This window comes from Passer domesticus, chromosome 9, assembly GCF_036417665.1.
Source record: "Passer domesticus isolate bPasDom1 chromosome 9, bPasDom1.hap1, whole genome shotgun sequence".
In the NCBI taxonomy this organism is placed as follows: Eukaryota; Metazoa; Chordata; class Aves; order Passeriformes; family Passeridae; genus Passer; species Passer domesticus.
The window spans coordinates 39,146,694-39,168,936 of record NC_087482.1 but is presented as its reverse complement, the minus strand read 5'-3'; the positions used below and the strand labels follow the sequence as shown (position 1 = coordinate 39,168,936).

Below are 22,243 nucleotides of genomic sequence, written 5' to 3'. Positions count from 1 at the left end.
TGAGTGCTCAGTACTTGTTAAAAACCAAATACTATGTTAGGAAGGAGAAAAGTAATAGAAAACTGAAAACATCACTGAACTCTACATTAAAACCACCTGCCATATACTGTGCACAGCTGTGGTCTTCCCATCCTGACAAGATTATGGTAAAGGAAGATAAAAAGGTACAGAGGGGACGACTCATTGCAAGTCTGGAGTGGCTTCCTCCAAAAAACAAAGTGAATAATTTAGATTTCTTCAGATTTGAAAATGCATTACTAAAGGGGAATATAAATGCAGACAGAATCATGTGAGTAAACAGGGATGCACTTTGTAATGCAAAAAGTAGGAAGCACCAAGAGAAGTTATTCAATATGAATTAAAAGCAAAAGGACGTCTGTTCTTGTGGAACAAATTGTAGAGTTCATTGCCATGGGATGCTTTGGACACCAGAAGCCTAAAAGGGTTCAGGAGACAATTAGAAATTTATGGAAGAAAGGTCAATCAAAGACTGTTTAAATATAATGATGCCAAGAAAATCCCTGTCCCTCAACCCCTGCCCCAGTGCCCCTGTAAAAGAGTGGTACCTCATCCTGTACACCACAGCAAGACAGTGCTGGAGCTGCCTGAGAGCAAGCCAGAAACCTTCCCTGAATATTTTTAGTCTACTACTGAACAAACTCCGAGGTTGAATACAAAGATTTATGTCAGAGACCAGCACTACTGATACAGAATCTTTATTTTAAAAAGCTATTTGTTGTTCAATATTAAATTGGGTCCTGTATTTCCAATTGATATAAAAAATTGAAAATTCACAGGACTCAGAGGAAATCTTTAAAATTCTGTATATATAAGAAAGCCCAGCTATCATCAGACAATAAAGCTGGCTACTTGCACTACAATTACCCAAAGGGAATAAGAATTCATTTTAGATGTACTTTCCAAGAGAAGATTTGTGAGAACAAAGTCCTTTTTTCCTCTGCACATAAAATGTTTCCTAAGCACATTCACAAAATATTTAGCTGTAATTACAGCTCAATTTAAGAGGAGGAGGGAGTATTCACACAATTTACTTTTAAAGGAATCTTCTTCCTGTAAAACCCAACCCAACACAGCCCTAAATATACTGCCAAAAACACAGGAAGTGACACCAAAATCTAGCAACAAATAAGTGGAGGATGTTCACCTTCCACATTGGGCAGTGTATGTGTGTGCCTAGCTTAGTCTTTCCTTTTGCAGGAAAGACTACCTTTCTACCTTAAATCTCCTGCCACAGAAATTTCTGAGGAGATTTTTGATCGATTGATTTATTTTTTAAACAAAATCTCATGCCCTGGCTGCCTTTGGGAGGATTTATTTATTCTGCAGTATTGATCACATTATTTCAGCACCTCCTCACCTCCCCCTTTTAGCTGTAAAAAAAGCCGTATTTTTTTGTATGACTACAGAATCCATTACTTCTTTTCAAAAGTTCCACAGGCATAAGGCACTATATGGCTATGGTACTTTCCACCTAAAGCTAGCAGCCCTGGGTTTTCTGTTTTAGCTGGAATGTTATTATATTTCTCCATAAAACATTAGCTAAGTGCTGGCAGATGCAACTCCAGCACATCTGACTGGATGAGAGAAGCTGCACAGCAGCCACACCAACAGCTACTGAATAAATGTAACCTCGGGTTCCACTGTCCCTCAGCCACTCTCCAAGCTGGGGCTCTGACCTCTGAGTCAGTTTGGGCACTTGAGAATATTTTACCCATGGGCTCTGTGAAAAATCCTGAATTTCAAATCAGGCCCACGAGGCCTCAGCAGGGCAGGGCACCAGCAATGAAGGGGAGCTGGGTGGTTTATCCCAGACAGATCACCTTGTTCCTATTCCTACTCCTTACTCCAGCAGGAGATTTCATGTACATTTAGGAAGCCGAGACCTCAGCTATGGAGAAATACATCTGGAGTAGCTATCCCGACTTCAAAGCAGACACTCCAAGTTTTAAGCCAGCATGGAGAATAGAATTTGGTGCAGGCAGTGCAGTCGGAGGAGTTTAACTTCCCTTTGGAGGGGACCCTGTGCTCCCCAGAATGGGACTAATTGGCCAAAGCTCTCTCCAACTAGCTGCCACAGCACAGCACTCACAGCAGGGAACTCCAGGAGGAAGGGAAAAAATAAGGCTATTAGAGCAGTGTTTTTCTTTGCTAAAACACAGGCAGAAGGTGTCCAACATTTGTTAATAGCAGTGATTCTGTGACAGCTGAAGCAAAGCTTGCTTAAAGCCAGACCAAGTTTACAGATGTGTTGTTGATTATTTTGAATAATTAAATGGTGTAAAACCCAGCTGTGATGAATAGCACTGGGGTCACAATTCATAAATAATTGAGAAGAGTGAGTCGCATTTGATCATCCTGATCAAATTCTACTCTCTGGAGAATAAATGTTTGTCCTGAATACCATCAACATTGTTAAATGCCTCAATATTCCTGCTCAGCCATCCAGCCAGCAGTCAATTGAACTAAATCACTTTAACACCTTACACATTTGCCTTCCTCATGAATACAAAATGTTTCTAACTTACACAACGCTTTTTTGGCATCAGACAAAGCAGACACTCTTTATAGACAGTAACCAAACAGCAACAATAAACGTTTTAAATGATCCCATTAAAAACAATTCCTGCATACAGTCTTGTCTTTACAGTGCAGTAAGCAAAGAAGCTGTAGATATAAGGCCACCTATTTTGGTTCAGTGCCTTGTTTGTAAGCAGAGCTGCTGCTCTGATCCACAGGCAGCAGGCAAACACACAAACACACTTTCTTTTGCTTGTGGGGAAGCCAGAAGTGCAACTCCATGAGGTTTCCTGGGGCTTCTCCTGTTTCTCAGTACTTCCAAATGTTCAGCAGTGACTGTGATTAAGCTAAGTGAAGGAAAAGTCTGACTCTGCTGTCTTATGCTGCATGATGTTTACCATGCTTACATAATATGGGTTTGGTAACCCAGAGGTAGAAAACTACTTACACTCCATTGGAATTATCTCCAAATGACAGCATATTTATAGGTCAGAATCTGCTTTACACAGGTAACAAGATGCAAATTTAAAAATAGTCACATTAGGTAAATACCACCAACTAAACCCCAAATCCTTTCTCCTTGGTTTTACTGGTAAATAATCAATGACTTCAATAGCAGTCTGTTCTGTCTGAACAGAGCTTGAACAAGGGCTCAAGGAACTAACTCACAGTTTGGGTTTTCATCAAAGACCAAATTCTACTACTTTTTTTCACTGGAAGCACTGTTTCACTCAGGGGATATATGACTTTTCAGATGACCAAGAGGAGCTAATTCTAGAGCAAGAAGAGTAAAATAATTGTAAGAAAACCCTTGAGTTAAAAACGACTGTTTCTTCATGTTGTTCCTGGGGGGCTCGCAGGCAGCTTTTCCCATTTAAGAAAAACCTAAGAAGGCTCCCCCTTAAAGGCACCAAATCTCTGGTGGGTAGAAAGCATCTGTAAATGTCCAGTCCTACACTGCTCATAGCTGGTGGAAAATTGGTACCATCCTGTTTCCTCTGATACATTTGAGCATTGCATTTACCTGACATGACAGCCTCGCACAGATGTCACCTGGTCCCCAATTATTAATACACAATTAACTTTAGGAAAACAACATTTTATTGGTGGGTCATTAAATCGTACCTCAAAGTCTTCTGAGAACCCATGCTGGTTATTAGAATACAGCTCACTGATGTGTTTAACAAACTGCTTGACTGGAATTGCTTCCATATCATCTGTAGAAAAAAAAAACAAAACAAAAAAAGAGATACTCAGAGTTGCTCTTTGTTTCATACATAAAACTTGAGGAGAGGAAGTTTTCACTCAATATCATTTAGATCAGAGTTCCCAGGGGCAGAGCTAGTTCAATGTGCAGTAATAAGAACTCTTGATAAATCTGGCCAGTTTCGAGGTAAACGTTTCATTGTATTTCCAATTCTAAGCACTACAATTATAAATACTGAGAGCCTGTTCCCTGGGATGCTGATTTACAAACAATTTAAGCTCAAGGATAATCAGCTCTTGCTCAGTTTGGAGATGGCTGTAGATGGGATGAAGAAACCTCCTCTCTTTTCACATGATATAAAAAGAACAAAGAGACTCCAAATGTGAAAATACAGTTGACAATTACTCCCACTAAGTTCTACCAGACTGAGCAAACACACAGGCCTTTCTTATTAAAGTTATTAACTTTTTCCCTTTCACACAATAACGTAGAATCCAAATGGACTTATTAAACTGCTTCTAAGCAAAAGAGCAGGCAAACACAACAGCCACTCTGATTTGAGTTCTCTCTCATGCTAGACATTATTCATAACATTGAATATTATTGAGTATCCCACTGGACCATTTGCTCTTGCACAGCACAGTGCAGTGCCACCCAATATATCACTAAATCACCCTTTTATGTCTTCTTACAATAAAGAAGTTGAAGACTCAAACTGAAGACAAGCAAGACTGTTTTGAGCACCTGGGACTTCAGGCAGATTCTAATAAAGCTGGGGTGTAGGATGGCTGCATTATTCCTCTAGCTCTCAAAAAAGGCCTGGATATTGTTATGACCACCACTGCAGTTGGCAGAAAAACTGTGCTTGCCAAGATTCACCAGTTAATATTTTCAGTCTGGCATTTAGAATATGCAAATTGCTATACAACTGTGATTAGTTTCAGCATGTGAAATAATCTATTGCCTGATGGCTACTATTGTCTGATTGCATGATTTTATGGCAATACCCTGTATTTATATAATCCATTTAATATTCTTCTGAAGATAGCATCTAGGTTATGTTTACTCCCAGTAATTCACTGGTGTATTTTTGCTCCCATTTAGCAGACATATGGTTTGGTGCTACAGCTGCATTATAATCTGGATTCTTTTCCTTTTAAACATCTACATTATGATAGAAAAAATCCAAATATTTCTACAGATACTTAGCAAAATTTAACGATAAATAAATAGATGTGACATTTACTGTATTCAGAGTGAAAGATCTTTGGCAGCTAAAACCTCTAAGCTGTCACATACGCTTTTCTTAGCAAAGGGTATGAAGATCTGTATGTGTAAATGAGGTTCTACTTTGGCAAGAATTTTATAGATCTCTGACAATCTGATTTCTTTCCAGCTGATGGCAGTTAATATTGACCATGTCATTACTTCTCTCCTTTTATTTTATAAGGTAACACTCTAAGGTGGCTTTTTGCATCTATTGACATTTTCAGATCTTAATCAGCTCTCTTCTATTTTATTTACAAGGGCCAATTGTTAAAGATATGTTTGCAATCTGGTCACCTCACAGTATAGTAATGCTACTTTAATTAACCACATGCTCATTTACTGAATAATACAGAATTCAAAACATTTGACAAGTGTATGCTCTTCTTAGCAAAATGCTGCAGCCTGCAGAAATGCTGGCATTTAAAAATATTTAAGTGATAACATTTATTCTATATAATATTGGGAATATCATCATCTCATAACATTTATATCAGTATTTTCAGTCAAGACATTTGAATGGAATGATCCATAAGAATTATAGAAATCTGTAGAATAATACTGTAAAACAGTATTTCTTCTTGTGAAAAGTAACCCATACATCCGAGATTCCTTGAAAATAGCTTCTGCTATGATAGCAATTGCATTTAATCTCACAAGAAAAGCTCCACTGTTATAATTTGGGTTTTTTCCTTGCATAGTTTTAGCTCAACTGAGACCAACCAAGGTAAAGGACTGGCAGCAGCAGACCAGTGTGTCCAAGCTAATTTTTCAGAAGGCAGAATTTAACTTTAATTGTGATCTGTGAGCCAAAAAATACATTAGAGATAACATGCTCTCCAGTCCATTGAATTCCCACCAATTTCAAGGATGGGTCTACACCAGAAATCCATGGCAAAGCGTGGTTAGTTTTCTTTTTATCATCATCACTGCATGGTGGCAGTATGTCTCCACCTTTACAGCCACTGCTACTTCACTTCTCTCTTGTTAACTGTCCTTTAGTGCTTCTCCTCCCTTTTCCCTCTTCTGCATTTTCATTCTAACTCTCTCCAGAAGACTAAATCCAATGTAGTTTATCACCATATTTGATGACATGGGTAACAATTACACATTAAATAATTAATTAGGAAGTATTGCTGACATATGAGCTCACTGGGCCACAGGGAAGTGAAGGTGCCCATCAACTCAGGAAAACCACGCTGGAGCAAATACAATTATTACACATCAGGAAGGTTAAAATCCGAACCATGAACATTAGAAACTTAAAAAACAGTTTAAGGTTTTTATCTTTCAAACTGGTGGGGTAACATGGTCCAGCATGGTCTGTGACTGGGACAGGCACAGCTCTGAGGGGATGGGAAACATACAGGGTGGTAGGATGTGCCTGGTCCTCCCTGCACAGCCACCTTGCTCCAGCTGATGGCCACAGGAAAGCAGCTGCACAGGAGACAGAGCCTATCACATGAACCAGTGCAATGGGAAAATGCTGAAGCAATCTGGGCCAGAATTTTTCTATTCATAACCTCCAACTCCAAGCTCCTGCCGAGGAACACAAATCACTTTAGCTGGACACAGGCATGCTTGGCCATGGGCAGCTTGCCAGGCCTCTGGCAGAATGTGTGCTAACACTCCCAGCTCTCTGGAATGGCCTGAGCTGGCATTAGCTGGAGATGGCTGTGACCTTCTCCAGGAAAACCAACAGATGTAGCTAGACGCACAGAATCTGATTTTCCTTCAGCTATCGTCAGCCCACAGGCTTTGGTTAAGCCTTCTTTCCATCTTAAAGCAAACAGACTTAAATGACTGTAATTCTTTTAGTCGATTGAAGAGATTAATAGAATCCTATAATGGCTAATTAGCAGCTCTCCATTGTTCTGTGCATATTCACTTTTGCACTATATACTTTTTCCCATCAAGAAGCTGGAGTGACGTTTGATATTGTCAGTGCAATCCTTACATTCTTCAAGACCTACACATTATTCAAAGAGAAGAGGGAGGTGTTTTAATAACATACCTTCACCTCTAACACTGCAGATATAATTACATTTCTGTCTAGCTTAGGTTTAGCCATCTGTTTTATCAGTGTCAATAAAGTGATTCTGGATTTACTTCACTGTGAAATATGAGCTGAATCTGGCACCATAATAATGTACTAACCCTTTGTGTTACACAGAGAAAGAAGTATACTCAGAAGGAAAATATTTTAGTAATATTTTTTATAATCAGATACTACCAAAACTGACATGTGGCAGGGTATGTTTAATTTCTGTGCTAAATATTTAACATATTGGTGGATTTCCCATCTTCACTTGCTGGCCCAAGCCAAGCATCTGAGAGGAGTATCAAATAAACCCAAAAGGGAGCAAAAGACAGCTCACTTCCTGCCACAAAGAGACAATGCCAAGAAGAAAATCATGTTTGTTTAAAAAAATGACTGGAGAGGAAAACCTTCACTAACACCTCCTTTTTAAAGAAATGGCAATTTCAAATGCAGAATATTTAACGCATTCCTTTATAAGACAGACACCTTCAAAAGAAGCCCAAAGCATACAGAAGCAATAAGGTTTGAACAGGGTTACATTTTAAGTTCGGATAATTAGTAATCCTACCAGGAAGGATTTTCCCATAGCTCCCACTTAATAAGCTGCCTTTGTAATGTTAAAGCAATAGGGGCCAATTTTCAAAGAAAAATAGGATATCCTATCAGAAATGACATTTCCACATAATAGGGTCTCAGATTCATTTTGATTCATTTATAGTCTGAGAGCTCACTGGATAGTTTAGTGGCATTGTATTGGAATAGATGGGTTTGGGTCAGGAATTAATGAAGAAGGTCAAAACCAAAGTGCTTCCTCATATTACCTTTATTTAGATGGAGTTTTGGTGTTTCTGAAGACCAGATGTTTGACACATGAAATAGTCTTGGTAAGAAAATTCTCCATGTCTTTTGTTCTGTCTGTAAAGGCTTTCTGGTCTTCAGCTATTACCTTACCCAGCCTACTAAATCCAATACAGTCCTTGCATCTTATGCCTTATTCTTATTGTGAAAGCTTATCTGGCTGGTTTGTGAGTCCCTGCACTTCAGTCTCTCATTTACTAAGCCACCTGGACTCATGTGCCTTGGCTGTCACGTGCCTTGGTCCATCTGCTCCCACAGCAGCCACTCTCTGCTCTGTGCCATCCCTGCATGCCAGGAGCACTTCCATCAATCCTCAGTGTGCTCTTCACAGCTGGCTCAAGACAAAGAATGAAGGGATTCTCCCACTGCCCTGTCTCTCCCTGTGGGGCTGAGCACTGATCTTAATCCACATGCTGAGCTGTCTGGTGACTGTAAGAAAGGATTGCTTGATTTGTGGGGAAGGGGAAGAATTAGTTGTTGGGGTAGATGGGTTGAGCCTACTCATTAGGATGATGAATAATGAAGTGACAGGGAAACTTCTCTTTCTGAAGGCAGCACAAACCTAACTTGGCTTATGATGATCATTAAGCTAGTGGCATGGTTAGGGACATTGATCCTGAGCATAGAGAATCCACTATTAACAGTGTATCCTTGCAGTTCTCATTTTCTGCAAAAAAGTCTTCTCAAAATATCTACCAGTAGGATTGTAACAGGACTGGATTTGATCTCTTAACTCACTGAAAAATGCCTTCCCATATCCCTAGCAAACAAGCACCTTTCTGTTCCCAGCAACATTCAACACTGGGATGTGACTTCATCTTTCTTTCCTAGGAAGAACATTGAATGCAATCAATGGATTTTAAAAAAAATAATTATTAACCACCTTCAGTGAAGTTTCATGGGTTTTTTACTTTTTATAAGGCAGGATGGAAAAATTCTGCAGGCAACTGGAATACCTAGCATCAATATTTAGGATGCATTTCACTTAAAATGGAATCTAACAACCATTGCATAAGCTACAAAACATACCAGAGTGAAGGCTGCCAGAGCTATGGCAGTAGAGTGTGGAGTGTGATATTCTGTCTCTACAAGAGTGGCTGAGCATGTAGAACACTGCCAGGATGAATAGCACACCCTTGGGCAAAATTCTACCCCAGCAGAGATTATTAAAAATTCCCATCAACTCAATTGTCCGCTTCTAGAGAAAAGCTTAGACAAAATGATATAAACCTGCAGACTGAGCATCCACTCCTAAGTGAACATACTTAAAAGGGTTTGAAACTTCACACGCTGCTCAAATTTTGGCACAGATTGCATTTGAAATGTCTGAGCAGACAGAAATAGCCAGCCCTTGCCCCAAGTCACCCAAATACTGGACTCTACAAGTAATTCCACATGTAAAACAGGGCAGTGCCCAGTTTTCTTCAAACCATTTTAGATTTAATGCAGTTGAATTATACATTTATATTGTCAGAGCCTTTAATTCTGCATTATACTGGCTTTCCTTACATAACTATTTAAAATAAGAATGCAACTGAAGCCATTGTATTTCAATTGGAATAATTAATCTTTCTGACTGATTGAATCTACTTGCTGTATAAAAGTTTCCAGAAATATAACAACAGTTTTATTTGTATAACGTTAGTATCAATTAATTTATGATAAAACAAAGTAATTAAAAAGCCTTAGTATTGAGAAGGTCTCTGCCTTCTGTGGACATCAAATCTCCATAAATACTATAAAGACTACTATAATGCAATAGGTTTCATTCTAGGACATCAAAATACCTGCTGAAGATCTCTTAAGGGTGGCATTCTCCTGAAGTCACTGACCTCAATAATTAAGACAAATTATAAATTAAAATGAATTAAGATGAATAAGAACTCATTAAGAGTTGATTACTGTGGGCACTATTCCTCATTATTGCTCACTTCTTTGTAATCATGCATTTATGAAGTACTATTTTTAATGAAAAGCACCTTTCAAAGTGAAAAGGCATAGAAAACACATTTGAAAGTCCTGGAAAGATGGGCATGCTGAAAGAAAAACAGGAGTCCTTTCAGCAAGGTAATTGCTATCTATTTGTTATAATTAAGTCAAATGAACACAAGGGCAGGCTTTTGATAAAGGGAAGATATATGAAAAAGCAGAATATGAAAAACCACCTGTATAATTCTGAAGCTACATTCATCTCTCTTGCTTCAAGACTTAATCTACTACAATGCTATTAGCCATGTGTCAGTCAGGAATATAAAGATGTTAATGATAAAATTTTATACGTGTCAAAATAAGAGCTCACTTTAAATCTGCTTGTACAAAGATTAGGTTATCATTAATTATAAATGTAATAGCAATACACTTCTTGCCTTTAAGCAGAAAGCCAATTTCAGTCCAAGAGAATAAAATAATGTGAATTTTCCCTTAGCCCAGATATTAACATGATCTTATTTGGTATTGCCAGCTAAGGAACACCATTTTAATCTCACACATTTCCATCTTCAGGTCCTAGTCCTGCCATGAATTACACAGAAGCCTTACATTTAAGCCCATGAAGATCCAACTCCAGGGCTCTGCCTCCCAGTGTAACAGCTCTCAGAAAAGGATCTATCTGCATTTCACATGGCCACCACAAAACCACATTCTTTGTGTTGTAGCCAACCCCTGAAGCCTCCACAAGGAGAACCACAACTAGATATCATACCATAAATTCTACAGTGTACTACTGCAGGAGCAGGGTTGGTACCAGAGTAAAAGGAAGGTGGCTGTTCCCTAAAATACCTTGATGTTTTCTTGGCTTCAGAGGATGGCTGTGTTTGCCATATTGCGTTCATGAATTTAATTGAAGCTGAAGATAGGTACAATTCACAATATGGTGCTGGAACATAAATCCACAGGGAGCAGAGAGCAGAAATAAAAGTCTTAAGCAGCTGAATGAAGAGCACCACCTGTGTGCTCAGTGAAGAGCTTCATGCCCTTGAGAAAGAAGCCCTGGGCTGCAGCTCCTGTACCTCCCAAGGCTCATTGTGCTCAGTGCACTGTCACTGTCACAGATGCACCCTGGGCTCTGCTCTTCAGCTCTGGGGATGCAGCTTGAGACAGCCACACCTCAGCAGACAGCAGTGAGATACCTGTGCTGGGAACCTGCAGTTTCCTTGTCAAATGAGATACTCATTACTGTGTCCTAACAGAAACAGTTTGTCAAAGGGTGGATGCTACCAGAACACAGCAGCTGAGCCTGTAAAAAACACATCAAGTCTGATCCCTGACATTTGTCAGGAAAGGTTCAAGGCACTATTCAAGTTATTGAAGAGCTAAGAATTAATAAGATGGACTCATGATGGGACTCCTTGTAACCATGAAGAGACAGAGGGAAATGAAAGAGGGTCATGGGTGCCCTGGCCTTCATCCCCTGGTGGGTGTGAGGTGGTAAAGCAACTTTTCATTGCTATTCCTCTATTTCCTGGACTTGTACACCCATACTGAGATATTCTTCAAGAATCATGAGTATTCCTCTATCAGATTTTGCCACTAGATTTTTAAAATACATTATAAATAAACTCCATGACAAGTTAAAAATTAATTTACTGTCATTTAAACTTAAAACTGAACATACCATTATCTGGAAACTGGGAAATGTTTCTTAACTCTTGTAGTCTAGACACTGAAATGATTTGCATCACCTCTGAGAAATTTTACTTATAGTGAAAATATAAGATGTTAAATACTTCTGGAAAATATGGTAAATGTATCAGCTGCATTGGCCAGCTGTTTTGTTCTTTATGATCTGTACTTGTCTGGACAATGGTCAAAACTATAGAGTTTTGAGCTTTCCCATCAGGTTACTTTCCTGACTCTACTGGAAAGGATCAAGTCCAGAAAGATCCAGAAAGTCAGTCAGATAGTGACCCAGCAACAGGAAGACCAAACAAACAGAAGCAGGAGCAGCTTCGCTGAATGAGATTCTGCAAAGAGCAAATGTTTTATAGAAGAGATCCAAGCTAAAATTACCTGAGCGTGGAAACAGAGAGAGAAGATACAGAGAATTAATTTTGTTGGGCAGAATGGCAGGGGAGTTCTCAGAAATCTGCCATTGATTACAGATGCATAACTGTTAGGTGCAAGGCTTATGTGAGTTGAGATTCATACCTCAGATGTAATATCCAGTGGGTGACTCAGATAATGATAACTCCTTTGTCCTGTGTTTCTCCAGATCAAGCAGTGCAGATAATTATGAATAATGATAATGATTTGGATCTCAGAGAGAATTTGCAGATAGGCACACACCTATGGGCAATGTGGCTTCCTGCACAATAATTAAGTATGTAGCCAAGGGAAGTGAAATAGAAAATGGATAAAATTATTCCTCTGCAAGAAGACTTTTTAGATGTCACACCTGAAAGGCTGAACTGTTTGCCTATAGCAGGTAGCTGGCAGTCTGATTTAGAGCTCATATACCTGAGAAAACAGAGGGTTTGCATAAACAAGAGCAGGACATCGTGCAGAAATAAACACCAACGCTACCTCTGATTGTGCCAACACGTCACGGAGCAGAGAGTGGCACACAGAGACACCAGTGCTCTTCTGAAACCTCAAGCTGTGTCAGGACCTCGCTGTGCCTGGCTCCCAGGCACGTGGCAGAGCCACCCACACCTGGGCAGCACCAGCCAACCCAGACCCACTCAGTTCCCTCTGCCCAGAACCTCACTGTGGGCTGAGATGGGTCTTGGCAAACCTGCTGGACATCTTCAGCCACGCTGCTCTAAACTGCCATCAGTGTGGCTGCTTGCTCTTATCCAAGGGTGGAAGTTGGTCCACTGAACTGGAGGAGGTAGAGGCACAGTCCCACAGGGACCTAGGCAAATTCCTCTTGTAAAGATGGGGTTTCACAACCTAACAAGGTTATTTTAAAAATCTTGTTTCTGTGAAAATACCACTTACATTTTGCTTCTAGTATCAACAAGGCAAGTAAGACTTTCTCACAGCCTGCGGCAGCTTCCAGAGGAAAAGTTCAGAGGCTTGTAATTTCATCAGATGCCATCAGTTTAAAGGAGAATTTTGTCATTTCATGTTCTTAAGGCATTTCAGTGGGCTGTCTATGTGGGAGCAGTAGTTGACGTCAGGGAAGAATGTCATCTAGCAACAGGTATATGGGGGAAAGCAGCCCACTTCTACACCTCCAAACAAGGCAAATGCCTCCGAGAGCTTCAACATCTTTCAAGGCAGTATCTCCCATATTTGGAAAAAGCCAACATAGCTGGAATTTTTATCTACTAACTTGAGCCTCATGGCTGAAAGTATCCATGTATTAACTATTATCCCTGTACAGGTAATAGGTAATACACACAGAGGGAGGCACTTACAGAGGGTGATTTGGCTTTTGGTGGCCTAAATATCTTTAATGTCGGTGTTAAGATCTTCAAATTCACCAGTTCATTCTCTTTTAAGGTTTTCTGGGCATGATTCAACTTCAGATTAAGTTGAATCTCCATTTGGATGTCTGTACGCAGATGTTTCTCTATATCCATTATATCCACAAAAATGTTGTCATTAGATTCGGAATTCAAGGGTTGGATTCACTCTTGCGACCTCTAAGGCCCAGTTCTTGATGTCCCTTAAGGATCATGAGGAATCCTTGCAGATTTTTAACTACAAAGCTGGTCAAGGTGTCCTCCAGCATTTGCTCAGGGGATGCCTTAATCTGCAGTGCCCCTTATCAGGGGTGAGCAGCTCTTTCTCAGCATTAGAGGCTGAGCACACCACAGGGAGCACTGCAGTGACAGTAGCATCACAAAACTGCTGTGGTCTCACAGCCTGGCTTACTCTACTCATGGGAAATGTCCCCAAATACAATGTTCTGCTCCCAGTCACTTTCTGCTGTGTGCCAGAATGGCTGCTGGAGAAGCACTGGTGCACATGCTGCCCTGACAGTACCTGCTGCCTGCATGGTTTTAATGGAACTTCCTCAGCCTACACTACAATTCATATGAATGCACTCCAGTCTTAATGGACTGACCATCAAAACATCTCTGTTCAACAGGGAAGAACCACTGTCTCAACAACACACACTGCAGTATGAGAAGATGGAGCTTTCTGCTGGTTTCTTATATCTAAGAAAAAAACTGTCTCAGTTACAGTAAAAATAGTACACATTGGCCAAAGAGATTTTTGTCTGAAGGGAGAATTTGCCTCCTTCCAGTGCCTTGTAGACGTAATTCCCATGGTTTATGCTGTACCAGAGTCCAGCTTAGTCCAGCCTGCCCTTCCCCAGAAGCTCCAAGGAGGTACCACAGGAGAGCAGGCATGGTGGGACCACTGAATGACTGCCACATGCAGTCCCAACAGGCATTTGTTCCTCTTGGTTTCAGGGTAGGAAGAACAGGGTTCTCCACCTATTTAAGTATTTCTGTGAAAAATAATCACTGGTTGTCTAAGATTAAAACCTGTCACCTCCTTTACCTCAAAGAAGAATGACTTCTTGCTAAGGATGTGAGGTGGCCAGGACATGCATTTTAGTTTCCAATAGAAAGGAGAGGGGACAATAGCACGTTTTCTTTATTTTAAGTGGTACAGCATCAGACTGCAAGGCAAACTGCCTAACACTTTCTGCAGGAATGTAATAGCTGACCTTTTCTACTAGTTCCCATGGGTACTTTGAAAGACTCTTTCTAGAAATAAGTCACACATGTCTACTGAATAAAATCAAGGAAAATATAACTGGACTCTCACTTTACTAGGAAGCAAGTTTCTTCAGTGTCTCAGAAAAAGCTCTGAATGTTGTTTTGTAAAATGAACCTAATTAGCTACAGATTGAATCCCAGATTGATGATGCAGATACAGAATATGACAAGGAAATTTAAAACACCTTCAAAAAACAAGTACAAGCCTTTGACAGACTGAGGTCAATATAACATTTTTGGTACCTTAATTCTGCCTGTGAGACTGACCATCATCAAACAAGGCAGCGGCTGCAAAGGCCACGGTAACACCAAGCTGCTCTCTGTCATCACAGCTTCATGGCAGCTGCATCCTGCACTTAATAATTCCCCAGGGAAATGCCTCATGAAGAGAACACAGCGCTATACTCTGCTCCCAGCATAACTCTCACTATAGCTGAGAGGAGAATTTGACCTTTGGTAACTTTATTAATACCAAATTAACAGATGGCTTTGGACTTTGAGGTTGTTTGCTTATCCCTGTGTCTCACTGTCCTTTCTGAGAGCCCCAGATTCCACCTCTACACACGGTGAAAGTGGGGGCAAGGCCCCCAGTCTCGAGAGAGCAGTGGAACTGAATATCCCTCCCCTGCAACCTGCCCTGCTGCAGCAGCTGCTTTCACCCTGGATGCAACGTCTCAGTGTTTTCAAGAGTTGTTACTCATGTTTTTGACATTTTGCAAAGGTTATTCTGAAATTTCTATTAAAACTAAGTGGGAGAGGTGTCTACGGAAAAATACAGCATTGGCACTGGGAGCCCCATTACAAAGCACATTAAATTAAATGAAGCAGCACCGATAGAACAAATTTCTACCAAAACCCCATGATTTATCACAAGCACAACCTTCCCTGCTTTATGTAATTAATCCAGACTCCAAGTAGCACAAATACAGGAGATTAAGCCATTCTTACCTGGAATAGGTATAATGGGAATACTTTCATTGGGGACCACACGGGGGGAACTGCTGTCCTCCACATAGAAATGAGCAGTCTGAAAACACTTTCTGTTAAAGGAAAAAAAAATAGATTCAGGGTATGAAAAGCTGCTCTCTGAAAAAACTTTTGCCCATGTTCTGTTTCTCCATTTCTGTTCCATACTTTCAGATGTTATAATTTTAAAACATTGATACACGAAAACATGTTTGTTTTCTACAATTACAATTCTTATTCCAGATTCTGATGTGCTCTAGTTCACTGACATCTGACTTTCACCCATCATAAATGCCTCTATACATTATTGCCAAGTACTATTGAATATGAAATTATAATAATAAAAGTTAGTGGCTGCAAAACAGGTTTCAAATACATCATTCAGAAAGGAATTCTGCACACAAGAAACACATTCAGCATACAATTCAAACCCAAATCCACCTAGTACACTCAATTTCCAGGGAAAATACACTTACTTTAAAAGTTTCTGTAGTGTAACAACCACCACAGCATCTGTAACTGCTTCATATCATGATGTTCTGCTATGAAAGTTATCTTTCAAACATTAAGGTTTTTTGTTTGTTTGCTTTTTAACACTAATGCCATATAACCTTCATCCCATCCTCCTCCTGCTAACTTGTATTACATATGCTGGTACACAAAAATCCCATAGACACTTCCCTTGGGCCCCAGGACTCCTCTCTAAAAAGGCCTACAATGAAGAGCAGAACTTAAATCCACCTGACTCTTTTTTACCTGTATTTAATGCAAAGCAGAGAGCACAAGCTGGTCATCACAGAAAAGGTACTGAGTAGAATAACATCAAGAGATCCAGGGAGACTCTGCATGGTGATGTTAACTGAGGCAGGGTTTTCCAACGCCAGCGTCACTGCTCATTGCTGACTTAATGAGCTGCTTGAGGCTGGAACTGAATATTTAATGAGTCTTGCTTGGTGTGAGCAGCTATTGTGGCAGGAGAAGGGTCTGCTCTCATCTGTCGAGGCACTAAACAACAGCTCCCCAGTGCAGAAAGATCCCCCTCACTGTCACCCTTCAACTGCTCCTCAACACCTGGGCAAAGTTTGTGGGGGCCTGGTGAACTGTGCCTTTGCCAAGTTGCAGGTTCCCTTGCTCAAAGATAATTGCACATGTGGCTTCCAGGCTGCTGCTTGCAGTTCCTGCAGTTTGCTGCTCTGCAACTCAGGCTTTGTGCTCTCCATGCAGAGCCCATCGTCAGAGCAAAGTCATTTGTGGTGCCTTTGTTTCCAACATCCATCCGCGCCAGGGAGAAAAAATGCCGCTGAAAACCAAACCACTCTCTTAGGTGAAACCAGGATCTAAATTATCACAGGTGCTTCTTTTCCATGCATCTGTACTTTCTAATGCACAGGCACAGTGCTTTGTAATGCAAGCACAAGCTATGGCAGCACAAGTACAACTTAAGACAATACAGGAGAGAGTGGATTTCACAGCATGGAGTCACTGTCTGGGAGCAGCTTTCTATTTTCAGGTATGATGGCTTGTATTCTGCTGAAGTTATGCATTTAGTGAGTATACTTTTGTTAAGAAACACCATAAGGTGAATTTACACACGAGGATGCAAGATGTGCAGTAGTCTCACAGCATTTAAAAACATGGGATGAACTCCCCCCGCCTCACCACTTGCTCCCTGTTCTCATTTTTTTTGGCAGCCTTTATTTTGGACAATGAACACCCTGGGGGCACGCAGTGGAATAAATCAGTCACACATAAAGAAGAAACTATGAATATGAAGCAGGCAAAATGTTCCTGATTTTGATGTATTTGGGGCTCTTTCCCTTGAGTCAATACTACAGAAATCCTTGAATGGCTTCTCCTGGTAATGAAGGCCTTAAAAAGGTGTTTGATAAAAAGACAGACCTTTATGCAGGGATTTACAGGATTTTTTTAAGCTGATGATATTGAAGAAAAGCAATTTTTTTTGGTTAATTTGTTATTTTATACTCTCAGAGGCTCTGAAAGGCTGGCATTAAGGTTTTTATGCACAGTCATAAGATGGCTTTTTCTTAATAGCCTCAAAACATGTAAATGTGTCAGATAATCACACTGTGCAATATTTTAAGGCCCATGATGGCAATAGCTGAATACCTAGCCCAGCACAACTCTGCTGAGCACAATGTTGGATTAACAATATATTGAATTAATATTTCACATAGTAAAGTTTGCTACAATCATTAGCAATTAAAATGTCTACATTTTAGTCCTGGAAGACTTTCTGCAGCTCTTTTGCAAAGACAGACAACTTAGACTTTGACTGAAGGTTTTCTCAAGTCACAAACATCACACTCCTGTCTAATATGCAGATGTGATGCAGCACTTTCATTACTTTACAATATTGCATAGTGTGAAGACATGTCTCTCAAACTTTTTGTTTTCCCTCCACTTGTTCATAATAGCTGTAAATATTCTAAGGTTAGCCTCTACAGCTGAGCTTACTGCACAGAGGCCACTGCATCCCTGTCCCAGTGACCCCTTCTTGTTTCAGATCTTTAAGAGATCTTTTATGGGTTTAACAAATTCTGAATGAATGACTGAATTTTTCAGCAAGTTCTGCTTATTGGGTTTATTTCCCATTCTGGTATCTTTCCTCTGTGCAGCTCCAGGAGGGAACACATCTCGGGGTGCCAGGCAGATGACTCCAGTTTGGATAATGTCCATTCTTCCTCAGTAAGAAAACACCTGGCACCAAGTGGAGCCTTTTGGAAACTGGTTTATAGTAATAAATACTGATAGCTGCCATCAAGGGTACTGAGAGGCATTTCACACAATTCAGTATTTGCCTCCTCCTCCAGTTTAGGATGCTCCTTTCTATCCCTTGGCATTTCCCCTCCCCATTACCTTTTCCTCCAGATACAAACCTTAAGTGGCAGCAGTTGCTAAGGCTACAAGAGGCTGCAGTAAATCTGAGCATGTACATGGGGAGGGCTGGATAAAGGAAAAGGATGAGAGCAGGAAATTGCTTGTTTCGAGCCACCGGAGAGAGGAGAGAGGGGAGTGGATGCAGGGCTAGACAAAGTGCACATCTACACCTACTTTCATATAAGAACAACAGTCTGTAACTTTTAACCCCAGTGTGTTAAAAAACACATGGGCAGGTGTTTGCATATCCATGCCCATTTGCTCAGGAAACCAACACTATCAGCAGAAAATAAATAACAGGCCTTTTTTTCTAATAGAAGCAGTCCATAGTGAATGCACAACTGGAATTTGTCATGGCATAAAGTATTATTAAAATCTTAATAACTGAAATACTAATTTTAGAATAATTGTTGCATTTCTGCAGTACTGGTTGAGAAAAACAAATCACAACCTTGATTCACTTGTAAAAGATTTTGGGGAGCCATATCTTTTCTGTGAAATACCAAAGAGTCTGCTGTCTCTGAAATATGCCCGTGAGCAGTGAAGCACACCAATTTCTCTAGCCCCATATGTTTTTGTGGCTCTCTTTCCCCGGGGTACAATAACAGTGCGAGATTGTGGTGATCAGACACACAGTTGTCACATATGGACCCAAATGCAGAAGTAAAACACTGCAAGATTAGCATCTCCCCAGAGAAGCAGCAGAGGCAGGGTCTGGAATGCAAAGACAATGGGAGGGAGAACATCCCCTGCCCGGAATCTTTTTGCAGAGATACTGGCTATGAGTTACTAAAGCCAACTAACAGAAAGCAAACTCCAGAGCAGCAGCACCTTATTACTAAGATGAAAACATTAAAATATGCAAAAAGATGGTCTTGATTAGCTGGGTTAAATGCTTGTTGTATCTCTGCTGAGCAAAATACCAGATTAACTTCTGTATAAGAAGAGCTGCCTTGTGAGATTTTGACACTCCAAACAGGTTTCCTTGGTAATTAGTTACTGAAGCTCAAGCAGCTTCTCCCTTATACTCCTCCAAAAGCAAGAGGGAGAACTAGCTCACATAATGGCCTGAAAGTATGGATGCATTTCATTTTTGTGTAGAAGGCAGTGCCTCAGAGTTAATGCAAACACAGATCAGCCACAGACAATGGGAGTGCTGGGAATTGCTCCAAGGGCACTGCCTGGCCTTTACTCCTCTGTGCTGGGGCTAGCACAGGCAGCATCCCCTGATCTGTGATGACAGGCAGGATCTGTGAGCTCTGGGGCAGCCAGGGCAGGGAGAGCAGGAGCCAGGATTATGGTGAGGAACAAACAATTGCCTCTGCAGTGGCTGGCTGGAGCCACCAGGACAGTGGCTGAAGACAGGAAAAACCAAAGGGGAATGTTTCACATTCTGAGGATACCCAAGAGCATCACCCCTGCCTCACACTGAAGCTACCAGCACATTCATTGCTCCTTGTTCACTTCTTCTTTTTCCAGGTGTTGATGTTGGCTGGTGTGTATTCCCTCTTCAAGGCCAAAAAGCAGTGTGTATTTCCTCTCCAAGGCCAGACAGATTTATATTACTTTATTTTTGTATTAGCATCTAGGAGCTCTAGGCTCTCTTCCTGGGTCATTACCTGCTAAAGCATGGCCAGTTTGGGGGCAAATGCTTGAAAGGGTCCTGCAGGTCTATTCACTACTATCAGAGCAGGGCAAATCTTGTCCTTCAGGCACCCTTCATCCAGAAACAGCCTCCCACAGACAGAACCTCTGCAGAATATTCATTTGTTAACAAAGAGGCCAATAGACCCTGTGGCCATCCTACTTTTACACAGAGTTTCTAGCTGGTGGGAAGAACAGGGAAGATGGAATAGGAGTCAGACTAGGATCTGTAAGGGACCTCTAAACCAGGCTGCACAGGACATGGCTTAGTCTTTACCAAATGCAACCTGGATACAGGCATTCATTCCCCATGCTCCTCCGTCATGGGGGTGTCTGCAACTAACTCCTAAACAAGGACGTAAAGACAGGAAACAACCCCCTTTCACTACCTCTGTACATTCATTCTCACTTTGAATAGAAGAAAAGCTGCTTCAGATTCCCATTGAACTGTTTTGCATGTTTTTCAGGAGACACAATTAAGGTTGGTTTCTGCTGGCACCAGAACCAGAGTATGTATGCAGTCAAGTGTACTAGTAACACATGGCTCTGCACTTTAAACTAGCTTCACTATTCCTTGGCAAGCATTTGTCACTGTCAGAATTGGCAATGACTCCTCAGAAAAGAGCACAGACTTCAGAACAACAGAAGTGCTGCAAATCATGACCATGTCACCAGCAGAGCAGTGGATGGGAGCCTGGACAACAGCTGTCTGCAGTCTGCACTGCTCTAGCTGGGGTCATCAGTCACTGATTTTTATGAGCAATAAAACTGACTCAAGCGTTAAGAAGAAAAAGAGGAGAGAAAACCACATGAAAACCACTGATCTTATGAATATGAATAAGTGACCAGCATGGAGCAGTGATATTACATTCATTGTATCAGAGAGACATGTGCATTTATTATTTTTGGCCAGAAAACAGCTTATATTGGTCTAATTTTCTACAGTTATTTTCCTTCACAGGTCTTAATACCTAATGACCATAATTCAAAAGCCAAGTTATAAAAGAACCTGTGCCATGCTGGAGCAGTGGCACTGAATGCTGACCAAACTGGAGCTGCTGGAGGATGTACAAAGCAGGAATGCATAAAAACCAGGAGAATAAAGGATAGCTGATAAAGAAGGAAAATTTCCCCACAGTAATGCTGATTTTCCAGAAGATCCCTCCTGAAGACCATTTGCCTTCTCCCCACAAAGCAGTTTCTGCCTGAAATATTCTTGAGCAGTGTTAAGTATCACCCAGACATGGTAACCTGGAGAGGTCTGGATGGTAATGGGTAGTTCCAGAAGTGCATGGCATGCCAAGCCCCTGGCATGCTGTCCTAGACAGAGCAGTGAAAAGTAGACTCTGTTTCAGGGGACTTGCTCTGGGCAAGGAGAAGTGCTTTTTCACATTAGTGAGTTGACCTACACAGATCCACAAGAGTCTCCAAATGCTAATCACCCATCCAACCACAATATTCTGTAGTATTGTAGGGAAATAAACACAGGAAAAAGGCTAGGAAACAGCAGGTGGAAAGACAAAAAAAGAGAAGGTGGACAAAACTTCAAGACAGTATTTTTGCTGAAGAACGCACCACTACTAAAACAGTCCAGTTGAAAAACTAATCTGCAAACAAGACTAGGGATTTCTGACACAAAACGACAGCTAATTTAATATTTATGGCCTAAATTTGCCAGCTGACTACACAGCTCTCCACAAAATTAAAAATCCTCTTCTCCCAATCCTCTGAGATCCTATCCTGCACCAGGGCCCAGACACCCATTTATATCACATACAGCACTGAACTCAGGTATTATGTGAGACATCTTGATTTTTAGGGTATTAAAATAATTAAACAGTAAAGAAATGACAACACTCCCAGATGGGCTGCCTGCATGTCCTCCCCCTTCATCAGCTGCACGTCCAGAGAGCACCCAGGTGGCCAGTGCAGAAATGCACTTAGAAAGCTCTTTAATTGCAAATCATGTGGTTAAGTCTTAGTTTAACTCAGCACAAACGTTTTCCACGCTTCCTTGTCCCATCACCCTGGTGTCCCTGGAGAACAGCAAAGGCAATGGTGAAACCTTATTTGTGAGGCCACTTGGCCCTGTGACACTTGGTAGCTAATTACTCTCCCGGTGACCTCTGACAGGGCCAGAGGCACCAA

The 22,243-nt window shown here is 40.9% G+C and overlaps 1 protein-coding gene across 5 annotated transcripts in view; it reads right to left on the bottom strand.

The window, feature by feature from the left end:
- Positions 1 to 22,243, bottom strand: part of PTPRG (protein tyrosine phosphatase receptor type G) — a 391,280-nt gene that overhangs the window by 26,902 nt on the left and 342,135 nt on the right. For all 5 annotated transcript variants that reach the window (XM_064432899.1, XM_064432900.1, XM_064432903.1 and 2 more), the window contains 2 exons: positions 15,536 to 15,627; positions 3,664 to 3,755 (listed from right to left, as the gene is read on the bottom strand). In XM_064432899.1, the coding sequence (XP_064288969.1) occupies positions 3,664 to 3,755; positions 15,536 to 15,627 (184 nt within the window). The remainder of the gene's footprint in view (positions 1 to 3,663; positions 3,756 to 15,535; positions 15,628 to 22,243) is intronic.